The sequence below is a fragment of the Urocitellus parryii genome, chromosome 1, assembly GCF_045843805.1.
Source record: "Urocitellus parryii isolate mUroPar1 chromosome 1, mUroPar1.hap1, whole genome shotgun sequence".
Classification (NCBI taxonomy): Eukaryota; Metazoa; Chordata; class Mammalia; order Rodentia; family Sciuridae; genus Urocitellus; species Urocitellus parryii.
Genome location: NC_135531.1, coordinates 84,092,601 through 84,115,465, shown reverse-complemented (window position 1 = coordinate 84,115,465; position 22,865 = coordinate 84,092,601). Strand labels below are relative to the sequence as shown.

The 22,865-nt window shown below is 35.4% G+C and overlaps 1 protein-coding gene across 1 annotated transcript in view; it reads left to right on the top strand.

The window, feature by feature from the left end:
• Nucleotides 1-22,865, top strand: part of LOC113187287 (uncharacterized) — a 118,136-nt gene that overhangs the window by 30,661 nt on the left and 64,610 nt on the right. Inside the window, exons 6-7 of the mRNA XM_026395030.2 lie at nucleotides 8,773-8,883; nucleotides 20,940-21,118. Of these exons, the coding sequence (XP_026250815.2) occupies nucleotides 8,773-8,883; nucleotides 20,940-21,118 (290 nt within the window). The remainder of the gene's footprint in view (nucleotides 1-8,772; nucleotides 8,884-20,939; nucleotides 21,119-22,865) is intronic.

Genomic DNA, 22,865 nt, shown 5'->3' with positions numbered 1-22,865 from the left:
CATGTTTAACACAACTTTGAAATTGATGTTTTCACATCCATTTAACAGATGAATAGATTAAGGTCAAAGTTGTTAAATGCTAAATGGCCTGCCTAAGGCTTTATAGCTATGGCCAAGGCAACACCAGCATTCAGGTCTCAGAATTTCTACCTCCAGAACTATGATTTATTTCACTATGTTTTATTTCAGTCAGGACTCTTTGGGAACTTATAGAACATTGGACTGTACATGGTTTAAACAATAAAGGGGAAGGATGGGCTCACAGAAACTGAAGGCTCTGAGCTGGTGCTGGGATTTGATTTGCTTCAGTGGCTCAATAATTTCATCAAAGGCATGACTTCTTTCATTCCCTTCCTTAGTATTGCATGCTTCCTGTTGAATACAAAACAATCTCCACAGTTCTAGCCTTTTTCCATCACAAATCATAGGGTCAAAAAGAGACAGAGGACAGTTTTCCAGCTTCAAATACCCTTATGTTGCTATCACCCCTGGGGCCCACTGTGAGCAGGTTTACATAGGCCAACTGCAAAGGGGAATGAGATTGTTATAACTGACTTACTAGAAAGCCAGGGCCTACTCTGGACCTGAAGCAGAGAAATACTCCTTTACCTTCCACAAGCTTCTACATGATGGAAAACAGAAGGAGGTAAGGTTGTAAGGTCTAAAGAAACCCTCTAACCTCCCAGCGTCAAGCCATATTAAGACAGTGGCTCCCTGCACACAATGAGACACAAACAAGCTGCACAAACACACCAAGTATCACTTAGTTAATGCAAAAGAGGGATTTTTGCCTCTTCTTGATGTAATAGTACTTGACATCTCATCCCTTTCTCTAAAAATCTGATTCAACTTATCAAAAGAACTGCCTTTGAAATTTTCATGTCTTGATTCAGGCCAAATTTATTCCTGACTACTGAAAATGTTAAATACATTAAATACCACATCAACTCTTCTTAGCTAATGGTTTAGCTAACTACACATTACCTCTGATATTTAATTGTTTATGGAATGAACAGCATTCAGTTGGTATATTAAATAAAACAATTTTTTCTCAACACTCTCTCTAATCAATTAATCTAGGTGAGTTTCAAGATGATCTCTAATTTTTTTTTGTCTCTCTTAGATAATAAAGACGCCACCTCTTTGTTTCATCATTCAAAGTCTAGACTAACGTAATAATCTGAGAACTACAAGTCAGTCTAGTATAATCATCAAAATGTCAGAATTTGTATATATATATATATATATATATATATATGTATATATATATAATCTGTAGGTATATATATCAGAATTCTTATCCATTCTAATTTTTTTTCTTCCCCTCAGTTTGAACCTTCTCAGCTTTGCAAGCATGGTTATATTCTCTACAATTTCCTATCTCTACTTTCTGTTTATCAGAAATCCTACATCTACACCTCCAAATGGAATGGAATTTATACTTTTTTCTGCCTCCTTCACCTATCAAAATCCAGTCCTTTCTGTTGTGTGCTTGATCCCCTTTGTTCTCACTTTGCCATGACTTACCAAATATTAGTAAATTAGGAACAGATAAAAACCTTTTTAACGTAACAAAGGAAGTTCATTTTTCTCCGTTCCTGTCCTCTGATAATAGACTGAAAATGAATGTACAAGAGGTTAAAGGAAATCCCTGTGCCTGGCAAAGGTGGGCAGAAGAGCCTCAGAGCACAGTGCAGGTCTGTCTGGCACCTGAGAGAAGAAGAAAAGCAGGACTAGGCAGAAAGAGCCTCAAACTAGTTCTGAGAAATTCTGAGACAGGCTAATAGGGAGCCCCAGAGCAGGGACTATTAAAGGAATCCTGCTTTGTCAAGCAACTGCTTGACTCTAGCACCCCCTCCAAATTCAGTCACTGCATGGAATCAGCCTGGAAAAAGCATGGCCTCGATGTGAGAGATCAGGGTCCAAATGAATGGCAGTCAAAGGTTCTTGATTCCAGTCCTTGCAACAGGTAGATTTGGGCAGTGTTAACGTAAGACCGCCACAATGGGTGCAGGAGAGTAAGCCTTGGTGAGGAAAAAAAGGAAACTGATAGGAATAATTCTAATAAAGGTAAAAATCACTACTTTGAAAGTGAAATGCTATAGAAAGAAATCAAAGGATGACAAAATGAACAGCAGGGAAAAACGCATTCATCCGTTTTAAATCTTAGTATTTAAAGATTTCAGTTCTTCCCCAAATTATCAGTATGTATAATCATATTCAAAATTCTAGTAGTTATTTTTGTCTTCAGATTTATTTATTCATTTATTTTTGGTAAGAAGTTCTCAATTATGATTCTAAAATATTTACAGGAAAACAAAGGGCTAAGTTACTAAACTAAATTTTTTTTTAATACAGAGGAAAAGCCTTCTATTTCATAATTAGATGTTAAAATACAAATGCAGGGATATATTCTTATTCTAATGTGAATGTATTTCAATTAAAGTTAAGTCAATTAATCAAATTATGTACGTGTGTGCATGTGTGCGTGTGTGTGTGTGTGTGTGTGTGTGTGTGTGTGTGTGTATGCTATTTAGCCAATTATTTCTTTACTGATTAGGGAAGGGAGAGAGTCTTTCTCATGTCAGTGAGATTTGGGGTGGAAAGGTGAAATACAAACAAGTGAGGAAACAGAGCTGAAGAAGAGCTTGGCAGCAGGGCTCAGATGACAAAAGACCAAAATTGCAAATGCTGTTGAGGTCAACTTGACTTGGCTCCTTCGTGTCCTTTATATGAGCAAGAACACAAAACAATTGTGTGCTTTGTTATTTCTGTTTCACAGATAAAAAGACAGGCAATATTTTAGCATGGAGGGCTTCAGATTTCTTACTATATTTTTGATAGAAATCTGGCTGTAACAAAAATCAATGTTTATTCATGAGAAATATATTAAATGATGTTTCACACATTCCCACTCCACTTTGTCTTTCCCTTCTCCCCTTGCTCCCCCTTGTCTTGTTTTCTCTTTCCTCTCCTCTTTCCCATTTCCCTCCTCTCTTTTCCTTTTTCTCTCTCTGACTTCACCAGTTTAGTCTTCAACAGAAATAAAGGAATTTGTAAAGGAATATAAAAATTATTACCTCTTACAAACCAAAGTGGTCTGACTTCATAAATTCAGTAGATTTTTTCAAAACATCCCAAATTTTTACATACCTGTTGTGCCTGCCCTTCTAGATAAAATAAGTTAATGTAGTTTAATAAGATTTTATGACTTATTTAATTTCTGAGACCTTTTTAACTGTTCAAATGTGAGACAAATAAAAATGTTTGTATTGCAAATGGCTTTTTATTTAGGAGGCCCCAAGGTTTTGGTAATAGGAAAAGCCGAGATATCTTTACTGTACCAGAAACGGTGCAATACATAGTTAACCTAGGATTTTATTCATCATAAGAAAGTGCTGCCCTGGCAGGGTTTCATGTAGCTGCTGAGTCTAGTTCTCTTTTTAAAAATGTATTCCTCAATGCTGAAGAGCACCCTCTGAAATCCATTGTCTAGTCAAATCTACTAAATGAGGGGTTGAGGGACTTTAAAATTACACATATTTTCAGCCCTTCTGAGAATCTTATTCATACCACAAAACATTGTTCTGGATGCAGTAGAGAGGCTTAATTACACACTGAAGATAAAAAGATAAAGCGATGAGACCTGTAGGTGGGATGGAAATGATTATCCATAAGTATAGAGAGACTGAGCTTGCTTGGAGCTTACATAACTAATTGCCTACACCCGGCTGGCATTTGCATGAACATTTTCTATGAAAGCCTAAATGCTTGTGAGATCTGTTGGCATAAACAAAAGAAACAGATGTTTCAACTTTGATACCAAGCAAACTTGAAAAGAAAACTATAAATTTAAGGAAAGGCAAACTATAGAGGACATTTTGAACAAGGCCCATCTTTTTGGAAGCTCTAGCATTTAAAATGCTACTGTTATAGAACAATTCTTAAATGAAATCTACAAGCTCCTTTTTTAATTATAAGGTTTTCAGATTCTGCATTATATGTAAATATGCATGAAAATATGGAGTAGCTCAGCATTCATTTCTCCATAATAAACACGGAACTGTGCAGTCAAGTATCCTATTAGAGGGAAATGTAAATTTAGAAAATCATGGTCTTGTTTTCCACCAGAACATAGACTGAATTCTTCCACCCACCCCCAAGATCAGCCTCAAGTGGTGGAAACATCTGTGTGGTATATATCACAAGGCTACCTTGAAATATCTCCCCCAAGAAGTCCTAATGCCTCAAACTCCCACCATAATTAGTAGATAAAGGAAAACTTATAAGTTGTATTGCATGATACTGGAACACAATCAGTACCCTTGATAACTAAACTTAAAAGCAATTATATAAACTACCCAGAAGAGTTACACTCCATAAATAATTCCTCTACAAACAAGAATTATTTTCACTCTCATAACTTAATGATACAAAGATAGCATAATTTTCAAATGAGCAGGGGATTTGAATAGACATTTCTCTGAAGAAGATGTATAAATAACCAATTAGCAAGTGAACAGTGTTCACCATCTGTAGCCATAAGGGAACCACAAATCAAAACCACAGATATACCACTTCACACTCACTAGGAGGGCTGTAATAAAAAAAAAGTTAGATAATAAACATTGACAAGAATGTAGAGAAATCCAAAACATGCATGCAATACTGGTGGGAATATGAAATTGTGTAGTCACTTTGGTAAACAGTCTTGACTGTTCCTCAAAATGTTAGATATGGAGTTCCCTCTTAGGGCAGTTCCACTTATGGTATAAATTCACAAAAAAATGAAAACAGATGTTCACAAATTTCAAATTCGTCTCCAAATTTACATAGCTGTTTTTAAATGTGAATAATGCAAATGCCCATCAATTGAAGAGTGGATTAAAAATATGCCATATTCTAACAATGAATATTATTTGTCAGCTAAAGGAATATATGACAGTTTATAACACAGATGAATCTTAAAAACATTAGGCTGAGTGAACAGAGCCAAAATAAAAAAAGACCATTTGTTTTATGATTCATTTTATAAGAAATGGCATAGTCACAGTAGACAAATCCAGAGAAGTAGAAAGCAGATTAGTGGTTGCCTTAGGATGGGAGGTTGGTGTGGGGGGGGGGGCAGTGGATAGAAAGTAACCATTATTGACTAGTTTCTTTCCATAGTGAAAAAAAAATGTGCTAAAATTAGATTGTGGTGAGGGTTACACCACTCCATCAATATACTAAAAACAATTGAATTGTTCAGTTTACACGGATCAAGTAGATTATATGTGAAATAAGTGTGCTTTTTTTTTAAAAAAAAAAAAGGATTATTTTCATATTAGTAAACTCTTTAAGTAAAAAAAAATTATTTAAAATCAAATTTTACTTAGTAATGACAACCTATTACTGGACCCCTACATTTATTTTAGTGGTTTATAACTTTATCTAATCAATCATTTAACCTATTGATTGGCACAAATACTCAAATGTTTTCCTTCTACTTCCATAATCCTTAAAGTTCTTTATCATTTACTTTCCCATTTCCGGATATTATCACCTTTCCTCTGTTATTACTTTTTTTTTTACTTCTTGGACATAAAAGGATTAAAAATGCTGTGGTTACTCTTTTCTTTTTGGTACTAAGAATTGAATTTAGGGTCGCTCAGTCACTGAGCCACATCCCCAGCCCCTTTTTATTTTTTTCTTTTGATACAGGGTCTTGATAAGTTGCTTAAGGCCTCGATTAAGTTGCTGAGGTTGGTTTGAACTCACAATCCTCCTGTCTAGGCCTCCTGGGCCACTGGGATTACAGGACTGCAACCACACCCAACAACTGTGGTTACTCTTATGGCGCCATGATAGGATTGTTGATATTCTTTTCAACCCTAAAATTTTCCACTGTCTTCATTGACTTTTTACTCTTGAGTCCATGCTAAGATATATCTATTTCTTTCTTATATTCTCTTTGCTCCCTCTTTTCTCCTCTCTCTAAAGTTAATTATTCTTCAAAATTTTGTCTTCAAAGCTCTGATTTATCTTCTTACATTTGTCCCATTGGTTAAGAAACATGAATTTATTTCTCAGGCCTATCTTATCTTCTAGGTTTGAAACATATTTTTCAATAACTCAAATGAATATTTTCAATTTTATCCTCCAAGTTTATCTTAGTGTATCTAAAAACACACATATTCAACCAACACTTAAAAATCTCCTGCCTGGCGTCAGAGATTATACTAAGCAGGGTAAATATCAAAATAATTAGAAATTTTACTTGTCCATAATGTGTTTACAGTCCATTAAAATTAGATAGATAGGTACACAAATGAATGAATAAAATGTTTCAGCTCCCATGACAGATTTTTATACCTCATTTCCAATTCTCATTTCTGGAGTCATATTTCAGGTTTGTATATTTTAGTAATAATGTTCATACTGATCTGCTTAACATAATCTCTCCCTACCCAAAATTAAGCTCTTATAAACAACTGCCTATTTATTTTCTGCTCACAATCTTTAATGGTTCTCTATTGTTGAAGGATCAAGTATAAATTCTAGATCTTCACCATCAAGAAGACCCTTCATGTTTTGGTCATCTTTTCTGCCTTGTCCCCTCTGTCTCCCCACAGCCTCTCTCCAGCTAATCTTAGTTGCTTACTTTTTGACATGTCTTAAAAAGTTGTTGCCATAAGTTTGTTCAGAATACTTTTAATTTCTTGCTTCTCATATTGTTTAAAATTTTGTTAGCTTTGAAACAAAAATATATTTATGACTTAAGACCAAAAACTAAAAAGGTAAAAAAGAAAAAAAAAAAGGTTGTTAGTCCTTTGTGGTTGTTACTCCACAAAGGTTGTTACTCCATTGTGGATGTTTTTGGTTGGAGAATAGTTTTATACCAAATAATGTTTTGTGATACCTAAGTTTCTTTTTCTTATGAGTTTGTCATCCCTAATGGCATTGAAGTCATTGGCATCTGGCAGGCAGTAGGAAAAGAATATGAAGTGTTGGCTCTTGGGATGATGTCACGGGCCAAGTCTGGAAGTGGCACCTTTGCTTTGGTTTACAGTCCAATAGCTAGATTTCATATATATATTGCATGCCCAACAGCAAAGGAATGCATGAGTCAAAAGACAAGAGGAACTGTATTTGTGAACACCTAGCACTCTGCCACTTTATCTTCCCTATGATTCCCCACTAAAAAGAATCTATTTATTAATCAGTCAGACCAAATTCTAATTCTTCTGAAAAGCATTTTGTAACTATCCCAAATTGGAGTGAAAATGTCCTGTTCCGAAGTTTTACATTATCTATTGCCTTTGTTTTATTTTTTTATATTTGTCACTCACTATATTACAAATATATATATATATATATATATATATATATATATATATATATTATTAAGCATATCTTTTCTTTTGCAATGGAATTTAAAATTCCTTGCAGGTAGGAATTATGACATACAATTTTGGCATCACTCATTCATTCAACATGTATTGATTGGAAGACTATAATATATAGGTCTTTATAATTAGTACCATCAGGAATACAAAAATTAATTAGGAATTGTCTCTGGACCTATGTTGTCATTTTGGAATTTAGTTCAGAAAGCATTGCCATGAGTAAGTGCTTTGAGTTCTTTTAGACTAAGGAGGAATATATTCAAATGGTCACCCATACCTTGAGACTTTAATTAGGTACCAGCATGATATTATGTAAATGAACAAAATATCAAATACTGTGCTTTACCTATCCTCCTGTATTGGTGAGCCACTGATTATCAAGCAGAAAAGGCCTTCCCTACTATTATGAACAGATTTAGACAGATCATGGCCATTACCGGAAATAGCCTTTCTTGTTACCACACCAGTAGAGCTATGCTTTAAGATTAAATTTTTGAGATGTATAACATTCTACATAATAAAATTCTGAGGTTGCTGCATAGTACTCTGCATGTCCATGAACAGTACATATGCACCAAGAACTGAGATCTAAGAAAGAGGAAACAAACGTAAAATGAAGCACAAAGGAAAAAACAGATGCAAGAATTTTGGCCAAATATATGGAAGAACTTATTAAAAATTAATTAACCTTGAAATGGCTTATTACATCTTTTTTATCCCTAGAAAATGTTAGGTATGTTGCAGTAAATGCAAATGCTACAATCCAAGGGATAAAATAAATACCTTCTAGAAAGGTCCTCCCCATGTTTCATACCCTGAGTTCTAAGGCTTGAACTATTTTTGTTTCCTTTCTGTAATTGCTCAGGGAGGAGCCTATTCGATGAAAGTAAAAGCAGCTCTATTTCTTTCTTTTTTTTCCTGACCACTCCAAGATCTGTTTTTGCACAACTTTGTAAGTATTTCAATTACTTGTTCCCTCAACAATCCTGCAGAGAAGCTCTGCCCCTGCCCCCATCCTCCTTTTATAGATGAAGATATTGAGGTTAAGTGATTTTCTCAGGGTTACAAAGAGACCTAGCAGCAATGGAGGAATGAGAACTAGCAGTTCAACCTTCTGGTGGATGAATAGATTGCGTTTCTGAGCAGCTTTGCTATTATATTGCAAAGAGGCCACTCAGACAACTGGCTGAATGTGGGAGTCCAGGAAATGAAAGGCAGGCGGCAAGGAGAGCATTTTCCTTCTTATTAATGACATAGGCAATTGTCTAAAGTTGGAAATAAAGGCCCTTTAGAGAAAGCCTTTTTTTTTTTTTAAAGAGTACAAACAGCAGGACCCTCAAGTGGGAACTTTCCTTCAATGAGACCATTGTCTGTCTGCTTACAGACAGTGCTGCTGAGGAAGCTGGGCTCCTGATCGGAGATGTGGTGCTGTCTGTCAATGGTACTGAGGTCACCAGTGTCGAGCATGCAGAAGCTGTGCACCTTGCAAGGAAAGGTAGGTGGGCCAGTTAGTTACAGAGGAGCAGAGAGCTGCAATGCACAGCTCAAATGTGAGGAGGGGGACAACTGCACAAAGGAGACAAATGCACTTCACTCCCAAGTTGCCTCTTTAAAACTTTGTCATCAACATAATTTTTCATAAGAATTAAAGCACATGTCTAACTGATGTACTTTTAGTATTGATGGTCAGTCGAAAAATAAAACCAGAAAAATGGCAGTAAGAGGAACACTCTTTATTACCAATATATTTCTTTAAATTCCTTGCACACAAACACACACACAAAAAAGATATTCTCATTACAAGGATCCACTTATTATTTCTTTTTTTCCTACTTACATCCCTTATTCCCTTCCTTTCTTCCTTTTTGTTTTTTCTTTTTATCAGTATATAGAGTTAAGAGCCTCAGGCTTTTAATGTAAAAAAAAAAAAGAGCAAAAGAAGAAAACGAAATCAGTCAATCAACCAATCAATCAATCTCTGGTCTAAAGCTTCTGGAGATTCTGCAAGGGCCACCTGAGGCTTCCATTTAAAACAATTCTAACAAAGATGAAAAAGACCACAAGAACAGTGCTAATGCATGCCACATACCCTTGCATCCCCTCACATTGAACTTTGTGAAAAGGTTAATATTGTCATCCTTTCTGCAAAACAACTTACTTTTTTTGGACCATGTTAGGAATCCTTATCTCCCTGCAGACCTAAAAATACACAGCTGGACAGTGTTGTGTTCTACCATGGGACTATTTGGTATAGTATCCATTCCTGGTTCCCTAAATGATGTATAAATACTTCAGTGTCCCTGAAGTATATTATCAGACAATAAGATATTTAAAATGTGTGCCCTTGGGAGAAGACACACTTCTCAAGCAGTAGGTGTCACTTGCCTTTCTCATGTTTAGGGGTTAGCAACAGCGAGAGACTTCTCCAGACGAGCACAAGAAAATCATTAACAAGTGCTGTGTCCTGAGGAGTGTTCTGAACTTTTTTTGAGATAGAATTTGGCTTGGTGTTTTGCTGTTCTGTACTACTGGTACTGGGTCTACCAGGAATCCAAGTACACTGTCAGTTAAGCTTATGTAGCAACGACATGTAAGTCCTCCAAAAACATTTATGGTTTATGGAGAACAGTTGAGAAGTCAAAGTAATATTATCATGATTTTCATAATGAATTGATAGTATCCCATACCATAAGAGAATTTTACCCCTTGCTTCTGGACTTAGTTGTTCCTAGGTTCTTTCTCAGAGATAATTGCTTTATATAATATTTTTTAGTTAAATAAACCATTGCTAATATTTTTACTCTTAATATCTCTATTTTTCCCCAAGAAGTTTAATATTCTTTATAGTTCTGAACCATTTCACCTCAATATATCAGTTAATGGAAAGCGGAAAATATCTCTACAACTTGAATGGAGGGGTTTCTGGGTTCTGACAAGGTGATGATGTTGGTAGTGGGAGAAAGGCCAAATTCACCACCCTGGCCTGTGCTGCCCCTGGGAGCTATTGGTAAGATGGATTTATCTGCTGTTATAACCTACAATAAACCATTTCTTGTTTGCACACTGCTGCTCTCCAATGAGGACTGTGGACCTGTGTCTTTGCCAATCTTCAAATCCAACATTCTAGATCTGAGATGCTCAATTAAAGACAGAAAGAGACTGGGGGTAGGGGGAGATCATTTCACACCAATGTTTGTGTGAGAGAGGTGGAAATTACAACTAATAGTAAAAGAGAGCTAAGCATCTCCTATAAGAAATAGGTGTGGCCCTGGGTGACAAATTCTCCATTCCAACACCACTTAAAGCCATAAAAATGGCAGCATCTATTGGGGGCAGTCAGTGAGGTGAGCCCAGCTGGTTTGGGGAGTTGATTAAACCTCACTCAGGCATAATCTGCACATTCCTAAAATTAATTGATTATAGCAAAGATTTTAGTTGAGAAACAGTGGAGTCTATGGCAGAAGAACAAGGAGATTCCCTGAGATTCAGAATCATCTGGTAATGAAGTAAATGACACAAATTCAGTAGCTGGGACAAGACACCAATCTGAGAAGCTTATGGCCCTGAGGAATACCTTGTTACCACCACCATTTACTCACCAGGGGGGATACCAACTATGGCCTGGAATTTAAACCATCTCCCTGTACACATTTTCTTGGATTTTTAAAACAATTCCAGAGCAATAGGAGATGTCTAGTAAAAATAATAAGACATCTGAGAAACACAATTACAATAAAAGAATGATAACATACAAAAAAATCTATAGCAAGCAAAGCAAAATAAATGAACACATCTGATAAAACAAGCATTTAAAATAAGATCAATAAATATTAAAAAATGGTGAAGGAGGACATTCATAGAATATTATATATGAAGCAGAGAAGCAAATGTAAAGAAGAAGTAATTGTCAGTACTAGATATAAAGAAGACAGTTGTTGAAATTATTGGTGTAGTAGGTGAATTGAGTAATGAGAAATATAGTAGAAAGATTTTTAAGTCATCCAAACTATTTAGAGTAAACACTCTTAAAGGAAGTATCAGAAGAGTTCAAAAAATGAAAAAAAATTAAATACATAAGAACAGTTAAGAAATACAGATAATATTAAAAAATGTGATAGTATTTCAATCAAGAGTGCTTGAAGGAAAAACTCAAATACATGAAACAAAAAATATTTTTAAGAAAAGTAAAAGACTTCTCCATAATTAATGAAAGAGAGAATTGAGAAAATGCTTACAGATTACTCAATAGATAGGGGTAAAACCCTCAAAATGGCATATTGATGTGAAATTTAAGATATCAAAGAAAAAGAGAAAAATTTTAACTTTCAGGAGATAAAAAAAATCATATTATCACTAAAGGAACTGAAATTTGATTGGCATTGAACTTTTTAATAGCAACACCAGAATGCTAGAATATGATGGAGTAATATTTTCATAGTGTTACAGGAAATTAGCAGTATGACTCAATAGTCAACTAAACTATTACTTAAATGTAAGTGCACAATAAACACATATGTTGGCATTTATAGCTTTAGAAAAAAATTGTTTAAAATATTCCCACATGAAACTGTACAAAGAAGAAATATAAATCCAGAATGGTTTTATGCTAATCATGGGAAATAGAAGTGAAGAAATAACTCAAAGTTTCCCATTGTCCATATTAGCCTCCAGCCAGGACAAAACAATTTTATTTAACTCAGAATTTACTAAACTCAAAAAGTGATTAAAATATCCAAATATAAAGTAAGCATCAATAATAGATAATGTAAGCAGGATGACAGTGTAAGAAGTGCGAGACTATCCTTTCTTGCACAAACATACCAATTTAGCAACTATTCACAGACAAATTCCCATTTTGAGAAATCTGGATATTAGGTAAAAAGTTGCCTTATCCCAGAAACAATAAATCAACCTCACTAAAGCTAGAAGGAAGATTTGTGACATTCTCTCACCTGAATTCTTACACCCACTACTGCACCCACCATATGATCAGGAAAAGAACCCCTAGTTGCTACCTTCTCTAAGAAGAAGGGAAGGGTTGGTATGCACATCAAACACTGCAACTTTCCCAGTGGAGTTCCAGAGGACTGGCTTTTAGTCTTGAAGATCAGACATGGAAGTGTCAGCTGGTAAGCACCATAATCTTTCCTTGCTCAGCAAAGAACAAGGAGAAAAAATTCTAGCTCTTAGCTAAACCTAGGGATGGAAAGATTTGATCTATATGTGCAAGAGCTTCCCAACATCTCCATGACTGCCAAAAGAACTGGCATTCATTTAGCCAATCTTGGAATATCAATAGGTCTGATGCGTCCAGATCATAAAGAAGTTAAATTGTCCTTGTTTGCAGGCAACATGATCTTATATACAGATAACTTAGATGCCAAAACAACAAAGAATTGAATTCTGTCAAGTTGCAAGATAAAAAAATCAATATAAAAAAATTACCTATTATTCTATACACTAACACCAAGGTATCTGAGAAGGAAATTAGGAAAACAATATCATTTATAATAGCACTGAAAAGAATCAATTACTTAGCAAGAATTTACCTAAGGAAGTGAAAGATTTATACACCAAAAACTACAAAACATTGATGAAAGAAATTAAGAAGATACAAGCAATGGAAAGGTATCTTGGGTTCATGGATTGGAAAACTATTAAGAACAGATAATAAATATCCATACTACCCAAAGTAATCTATACATTCAGTGCAATGACTATCAAAAACCCAGCAGCAGTTTTTTTTACAGAAGTAGAAAAACCAATTATAGAATTCATATGGAAACACAAAAGACTACAGATATACAAATCAATCTTGATAAAAAGAATAAGGACAGAGACATCACATTTTTATTTCAAAATATATTTCAAAATGACAGTATAGTACTTGGGCTGGGGTTGTGGCTCAGTGGTAGAGTGCTTATCTCACATGTGTGAGGCACTGGGTTTGATCCTCAGCACCACATAAAAAAAAATAAATAAAGGTACTTAAAAAAATATGGTACTGACATACAAATAGACAAATAGTTCAGAAGAATATAACAGACAGCCCAGAAATAAAGCCATGCATATATGGTCAATTGATCTTTGATGGCATATCAAGAATGCAAAATGGGGGGAAATGGTGTCTTCAATGTATGGTGTTGAAAAAACTGAATATCCACATGCAAATGAATGTAATTGGATCTTTATATTACACCATACACAAAAATCAATGCAAAATGAATTAAAAATTTAAGAACTAAAACTCCTAAAAGAAAAAAATTGAAATTTTTTTCATGATATTGATTTTAGCAGTGATTTTTTTATATAAAAACAAAAATACAGGGGCTGGGGATGTGGCTCAAGTGGTAGCACGCTCGTCTGGCATGCGTGCGGCCTGGGTTCAATCCTCAGCAACACATACAAACAAAAATGATGTGTCTGCCGAAAACTAAAAATAAATAAATAAATATTAAAAATCTCTCTCTCTCTCTCTCTCTCTCTCTCTCTCTCTCTGTCTCTCTCTCTCTCTAAAAAAATAAAAATAAAAAATTAAAAACAAAAATACAGGTAACAAAACCAAAAATAAATCAATAGGATACATCAAACTAAAAACATTCTCATTATAGTTAATATCCAAAATGTATAAGGAATTTCTAAAGCTCAAAAGCAAAAATAAAAAAATTAAAAAGAAAAAGAAAAAAAAAACATAGTAATCCAATTTAAAAATGAGCTAAGGATTTGATACTTCTCCAAAGAAGACATGCAAAGAGCCATCAAGAATACAAAAAAAAAAAAAAAGATCAGAAATGCAAATCAAAATCACACTTGAGATATCACCTCATATCTGTCAGGACGGCTACTACAAAAATAAAATAAAATAAAAACTGTAGACAACATGTGTTGGAAAGGAGGTAGAAAAATTGAAATCCTTGCATACTGTTAACAGGAATATAGAATGTGCAGCTATTATGGAAGATAGTATGAAAAGACTTCAAAAAACCAAAGAGAATTACTGTATGACCTAGGACTCTCAGTTGTGGGTGTTTTTTCAAAGGGAATGAAATCAGGATCCCAAAGATCTGCACTCCCATGTGCATTGCAGCACTCTTCCTAAAAGATAAGATGTGGAAACAACCTAAAGATTCATTGGTAGATGGATTAAAGAAAATGTGGTACATAAATAATTAAATACCATTCAGCATTTTAAAAAGAAGGTAATTCTGCAAAATATGTCAACATGGATGAAACTTGCGGATAGTATGCAAAGTGAAATAATCCAGTCACAGGAAAAAACACTGAATGATTACATTATGTGATGTATTTCAAATAGTCAAAATCATAGACGCAAAGAATATAATGGAGGTTTCCAGGAGCTAGACGAAGGTAAAATGAGGGAGTTGTTAATCTAACGAGTATAAAATTTAAGTGTTGCAACTGAATAATTTCTAGACATATCCAGAACATTTTACCTGTAGTCAACAATAGTGTGTTATACACTTAAAAATTTGTTAACAGGGTAGACACCAGGCTAAATAAATACATAAATTTTTATTATTAATTCTTATATCAGTAAAAAGAATTGATATTTAAAATAAAAAAAAGTATTAGTAAATTTGAACTTCATTCATAGGCTTAAAGAAAATAAATTCTATATCCTACAGAGCATACATACTCTTTTTCTGAATACAAAAGAACATTCACAAAAATTGACAATATATTAAGCTAAGAATGAAGCCTCAATAAATTTTAGGCATTTGACATCATATAGATTATATTCTCTATCTATAATGTAATTAAGTTAAATTAATTAATAAAATAATAACTTTTTAAGTCCACTAAACTGTAGGAATAGCAGTTTTCTTTCATAACTTGAGAAAGACTATCTGCCTATATTAGTCAGCTTTCTGTTACTATAACCCTGTTACTATGACAAAATACCTGAAAAAAAAAATAAACTTAAAAAGATAAAAAGTTTATTTTGGCTCATAGCTTCAAAGATTTCAATTCATGATTGCTTGGACTTGCTGCTTTGGGCTTGTGGTGGCACAGTCTATCATGGCAAGAATGCCTAGGAGGGGAGGCAAAAGAGACAATCAGAAAGCAATAGAGACAAAACAAGGGAACAGATTCTCAGTGTCCTTTCAAGGGCACAACCCCAGTAACTTCATTTCTTTCCACTAGGCCCCACCTCCTAAAGTTTTACCACCTCTCAATAGCATGACAGTTTGGCTACCAAACCTTCAGCATATGGTCCTTTGGGGGACTTAAGTAACACTACATACAGTAACACTACCCAAATCCTAATCATCAAAAAAGTACACACACAAGATCAAAACATAACAGAGAAACTCTGAACACATTTCTTTTTATATTGAAAAAAGACAATGCTGATAATAACAACCCTATTTATCAAAATATCAAAGGGCCTGACGAATCCAATAACACATGCAAGAGAAGTAAAGAGAAATGTCCTGGCAGGAAAGAGAAAAAAAGTTATCCTTGGCAGATTATATGCGTATAACTGAAAGCAGTCCAGCATCTAGAACTAAGTAGACAAAGACTGACCAAACCAAGATCACCTTATAAAAATCAGTAGTATTGGCTTATATCAGTAAAAAACAAAAAGAAAATAATATATGATTAACATTATCAACCAAATTATAGGGTAGGTAAGAATTAATCTAACAAAAAAAATGTACAAGAACTTCATGGAAAAAAATATTTAGGATTCCCTCAAGGTACATAAAAGAAAATTTAAATACCTGGAAATGGGGTGGAAAAATTTGTAAAGATCTTAATTCACCCAAAATGAATATAAAAATTCAATAATATTCCAATAAATTTTTAATAAATTGTGTGCAGCTTGTCACATTTATCCTCAAATATGTAGAAGACTAAATATCTGCAAATAACTATGTCATTTGTAAATAAGGCAAGCCATAGCAAAGGACTTTTCATACCAGATATTAAGATATATTACAAATCCATAACAATAAATAAAAGGTGGAGTTCTTCCACAGAACAGATAAAGACTAGTGGAAAGAAAAGGACCAGAAGGCTCAAAAACATACTCAAATATTAATCAAAACTTTATATATGGAAAAGGTAACCCCACAAAACAAAGAGGAGAGGACAAAATTTCTAAAAAATCTCACCTTTATAGAGAAGTTAGCTGGATTCAAGCATTATGGCTTAACCTTTATACCTTTTACAAATGTGGACTTCAGCTATATTAAAGACTCCTATTGTAAAGTTAAAAGCATTGTCAATAAAAGAAATTGGTAGGAGAATAACTTTGTCATTAATCAAAGAAATGCAAATTATCAACAAGATGATAGTTTAAATCCAAAAGATTTGAAAAAACAACAAGGATTGAAATAATAGAAATACAAGACAGAAAGGATAAGGAAATGAGCCTCCTCGTGCACTCCTTAGAAGATGCAGGCATTTCAGAGAGCAATCTTGCAGTGACTAGGGCAGTACCTATAAATCTTATGTCCTAGCAGTTGCACTTTAGTGTGAACAACCCAAAAAAAAACTTGCAAAGGGACCCATGCAAGGGCATTTGTTGCAGTGTTCTATGTAGTAGAAAAAGAATTACAGGCAGTTTGGGTGGCCATCACTAGATGAAAGGATAAGTAAACCACAAGAGATTCACACTCTGCGTTTCTACACCTCTCTTCACAACGGTAGCCAGGACCATGAATAGATTTGTAAAACATGGTTTTGAGTTGAAAATAAAAGAGAGAGGAGGGGAGAAACAAAGCAGGGTGAGAGAGAAAGATATAGAACTACATCTTAGCATAATATTGTTTCTAAAAATAAAACAATTTACACAAATACCACAGTCAGTGTGTTTTGTAAGGGACAGAATGCCTGATGAGAAAATAAAGTAAAACAAAACAAAATGAAATAAAGCAAAAAGAGGTCTTACAGAGAACCATGTGCCAGAATCTGAGTGTGACAATCAGCTGATCTGAGAATCAAGAACACCAGAGTTCAACAGCAACAGAGGAATGCTTCCTGATATAGGCAGATAGTCTTTCTCAAGAAAGGGGAACCCAAAAAATAACTTTAGCCCCATCTACATTCTAAAATATATGGGCAGTAATGGTGAAAGAAGGCAGAACAAAACAGAATTACTGGGGAGGGTGGGTCTACAAGAAGAATATACGTGACCATGGAATTGATCTATATTTGTGAACATCAAATCACTTTTTGCCACATGTTGAATCCTAAATCTAGCTGTATATTAGTCACTGGTAAGAAATTTGTGGTCATGGTCTGCACATTTGTAATTTGAGTTAACTCTCCCTAATGATTCTTTCACAAACAGCCCTGCATCAGAGCACGGCATCTCAGAGACATGCTATGGCCCTATGATTACAAGTGTGTTTTCTTAGACTCCAACACCAGTGGTACCTCCCCAGACTAGCGTGACAAAGGGGATTTATAGAAGATTAGAAAGTCTAATTTTATAATTAGGATTACTATTTAATAGTACTGATCACACACACCTGTTAAAATACCTTGATTTTGCTGACAGGAAGACCAAAACAAATTTTTTTAAAGTGCTCAGTGTCACATTGTGATGACAATGTCTCTGTGTGAATATTTGTTTTAGTTAGGTGTCCCTTACTTTCTGTTTTTGGCTTTTCTATACTTGTATAGGGCAGACTCAAAGAGAAGATTTAATATATATTTGCAGACTCAAATAGAAGATTTAATCAACAATAAAAAAAAGAGTAAAGGAACACAGTAAAGCTTAATCAGTCCAGAATCCTTCACCTTCTTCTGGGCTACCTTGCTTCACTAAGTGCAGGCTTCACTAAAATCAAGCACACAGGTATCTCTGGAAGCCAGGCCCTCAGCTGTGAAGCACACAGCAAGCCCTCAGAGACAGTACTTGTCTTGCACATTTCTCCTCTGTGCTGACGAGGGTGGTAGAGTTTGTCTGACAGCAGAGGTGTGACTCTGACACAGTTTAAGATTGGTGGCATAATAAGAAGACGGTAAGCCAAGGAGAAAGTGTGAATTAGAAAAAGAAATTATTTTTCTCTTTCCTGTAGCTGTAAATAACCTCACACAACTCCTTACTTTCAAAGCTATGGGCCAAAGTGCTAGGGAAGAAGAGCTTGCTGGGTAGCTTTTGTTTTGAAGAACATCTCACCAAAGAGCTAAATTTGCTAAAGGTTTAGTTTTCAAGCTTTTTTTCATCTAATGAAACTGGAAGTTCTCTTGACTCTTTAATCTCAGGCTGCAGATATTTACTTTCCCTCATCCTTCATCCCACCCACCACCAAAAAACAAGCAAGATGTCCAGAAAAGGAAAGTAATTCTTCAGGTTGGAGAGATACATAGAAAAAGAAGCAAAGGAGGGAGCTAGTTTTGTTGCTGAGAAATATAGGGACTGAAAATGGAAGCAGGCAGAGAATGGTAAATCATAATCAAGGAAAGGAAGAAAGGGAAGTTGGTGGCAAAGACTGTGCTAAATAACAGAGCCTCTTGGAAACTGAGAGGTACCTGAGAACTTGCAACTCAAATTGTAGTCAAACATTACCTGAGAGCTTGTTACAAATTCAGAATCTCAAGCCTCATGCAGACCAACTGAGTGAGGATATGCAGTTTAGCAAACCACTGGCTGATTTGCATTCTTATTTGATTTTTAAAGCATTGAACTAAAGACACTTTCTAATTTTAAGCTCCCAGTAAGTTAATAAATATATGATAACAAAACCAGGAGGCTTTAAACATTCCTACTTGACAATTTAGTTCTTTTAACATACACACACACACACATACACACACACACACACATACACACACACATATTACAATGACTATACTAATAACTTTTTTTGAAGGTAACATCAATTGTCTAAAATCTTAAATTAAGCTTCTCTGTGAATGTCAGATCCAAGTTCTCTGGGCCCTGATAGAATTGGATGAATAGTATAAAAACCACCACTGCCCGACAGCTGTTTGGAACTCAGAAACTCCCGATGCATCCGGCTCATGTCCGAAACCTGCTTGTGAAAAACTTTCTTCTACTATGATGACACTATGCTGCAGCAGGGCCATCTGTATCCCTACCCCAGAGAGAATTTTTTGTGGTGCACCAAGTTTTGTTTATGGCCAGACTGAAATACAAGCTTGGCCTGATCAGTATCAGAGAAACCCATATGCAGACTATGTAAGCAAGAGGAAAATGACCTCAAGGGGCACCCACTGCAACAGTACATAAATAAATTGGCAGATGTGTCAACTATGCATATTAGTCCAGGAGTGCAGTTCTTTGGGGACTGAAGTCCAAAGACAAAGACATTTGTGGGTTGCTGGTCAATCCGGAGCATTTCTTCTAATTTTTTTGGATGTGTTTTTGACAGGAGCTTAAGGGCAGTTCAATAAATTAAAATGTATTTACATGGCAATGAAGAATTATCTTGACACACAGAGAGTTATTTAATTACCAAGGTGCATTGCGTGCTGCTAAAGTTAAGACTGTGTCAGCCTTTCTGGGACAAATCTTTATTTTCAGGGCCATGTGGCTCAGCCAGGAATGATCCCCTGGGTTGGAGCTTGTCATTTATAGAAGAGGAGTCTCCTCACTGACCCCCATTTCCATAGACAGCTCTAAACAGATCGGTAATCTCAATGTCAGACATCATGATGAAGTCAGTGCAGCCAAGGCCAAATGTCCCCCTTCAGGGATGTGGCCTCTCTCTCAGAGGAATTGTAAATGAAGTCATACCCCATTTGCAGTCTTCAAAGCATGTCAGGGTTGCTGTCTGTCTGAGTGACATTCAGAGTGTTGTCTTGAGACATCATAAGATAGGTGTGTGATAAAAGTCTATGTCCACATTGGCAGCATCAAAGCACAATGACCTCGTATTAACAGGGACAGGGACAATTTCCCCAAGCTACACACCATCCAGTCCTATGGGGAAGAAGATGCCATTAAATCCAAGCACCAAAGGCTTTCTAAGAAAGAGAAGATAGGAATCTGGAAGCTCAGGGTTAAAGTCTTAGCTTAAGTCAGATATGTAGGTGGGGGGGAAGCACTTTAGCCCTCCTAGATCTTCTTCTACTTCCAAGTTCAAGGGTTGGTAATCGATTTTGATGAGAGACATTATTGGAAACAGTGTCTTAAATCTTCCCTTTTGCTTATTCAAGCAGTGACTTAAATCTTCCCTTTTGCTTACTTGGGTCAAATAGGCCCGAAATGAAAATGAACAGAACTGAGTCCACAATTAGAACCAATAGGTCATTATGGTTGAATGAAAGAACTGTGTCCTGGAAGTCAGGACACCTGGGTCCTGTATCTGACTCAACCCCTTGTAAGATGTGAGTCCTGGAGGAAGTCACTTTACCTCACCAATTTGTATTTTCCTAAAAAACATGAGGGTTTTAATTGCTAAGGAATTCGTTTCATTCCTAAGCTAAAATTCTATTTAATTCCATTTCTAAAAGCTATAACTGTTTCCTCATCTACTCCTGAACAGTAGTGTCCTTCCAGTTGATTTTAAGATTTCTAGCCACTGAACCATCTTATGTTCATGCCTTTAGGTCCAGACATCTTGACTTTGGTGGTGGGATCTGACATCAGCCACTGTCCCAATACCCCCCGGCCCACCTGCCGTGGCTATCTACATAAGAGGACTCACTCTGGCTTCATGAAGGGTTGGAGGAAGAGGTGGTTTGTGCTGAAACATGATGGCTGTCTCCACTATTACAAACATAAAAAGGTAACTGAGGGTATGGGTAAGGGCTGGCCCCGGGAGAAGAACAAGAAGCAATAGGCAAAGCAGTCCTATGAACTATTCTGTGTCCCAAGTATTCTCTTGTTTGGTGCCATGTTGCAGGATTCTGGAAACAGTGTTCTCTTCTGTGACTTTTTAGAAACTTTTTCTTTCTTCAAAAGCCTGGAGAATTATAATTTATTTTCTCTGCTACTGCATAAATCAAGGCTGGCATAAGTTTCTATCTTGTCTGCTCCTATTTTCATCTTCTCTGTGAAAACTTTCTTATCAAAGCCAAGAAAATAAGAACCAAACTGAATATTTAGAGAAATCAAGGTGGACCTAAGGCAAAGCACAGCTGGTCCGGACTGAAGAGCTCAGGCACTGTTCCCTGTGTGATAAGACTCGGATGTCATTAATGCTCCTGAGGCAGAGCACCAGGAAAGTGGCCTGGAATACCTTCTTTCATTTTCCAAAATCTCTTAGGTGATGTCTACCTATAGGTGAAAATTGGAATCATCTAGGGAATATTCTCAAAATATGCAAGCTTAGTTCTCCTCCCAGATGTTTCTCATTTGGCAGGTCTGGGATGGAGCCCAGGCCCATACATATGGGGAAAGCATTTCAGGTGGTTCTAATGTGCAGTTCACATTTTGTCAGCATAAGTGTTTTATCAGCCCCATGAAATCCAGTGTCTAATACTTTTTAATCAGATGCAAACATGGTAAAAACAGAGGTTTCACGTGGACATCTCAATTTCCAGTTTCTCTTGAAATAGTCTGGGTGTTGACAGGAGCTAGATGGACTCTTTTTCCTAAGAAGTGCATACACTCTCCCATCTGTTAAAGGACCACCTACAGGCTTCACTTTGACATTATTTGTGAGTTCAAAGCAGGAGTTTTGATCTTTTACCTCATTCATTACACAATCTTATTTTTTTCTTCCTTTAATTTACATTACCCTAGTTTCCTAACTTTAAGTTGTACATATATATATATATATATATATATATATATATATGTGTGTGTGTGTGTATAGTATTAATTAGTATTAATAGTATTAAATAATAGCTAGATTTTAATGTGTATATATGTATATACAATACATATATATGTATTGTATATACACATATATATGTACATACAATATAAGCCATCTATTTGTGACACAGAACATGGGGTGCTATACTTTCATGGAAATGTGAGCCCTATAAACTATTCTGAAAAACTTTGTCTCCCTCCAGTGCAGGGAAATAAAAATTTTCTCTAGTTAGGATGAGAAATGATGATCTATCCTTGATTTCTATTGTCTGAGTGCTAAAGTGGAACAGACCAGAAGTTTCCAGTCTAGGTGTTATTTCAGAAGCCCCAGAATTTTTCAAAGTACACAAACTGTCTCCTCTCTTCCTGAATCTTCAAGAGTGGTCTTTGAATTTGTGCATTTTTTTCTAAGCTTTCAAGTTGATTTTGATTTGTAGCCTAGGTGAGTTTCACAACAGCTCATCTAAGCTTGCCAATTGTTCTTTCTTGAGATTGGTATCCTGAGATTATGTACTTACTGCCTTTGATGGATAATTTGGTTTCCTCTTATAAAATAGTATTAATATTATTAATAATATTAATTAATAGCTAGATTTCAATGTTATTTTCAGCAAAATAAATACATAAAATAACTTTAAGTCAGGCACTCCTTGTTTGAAGATTCCTGGTTTTTGAAATTCAGATGGCATCTGGAGCCAATATTTTAGGTCTGG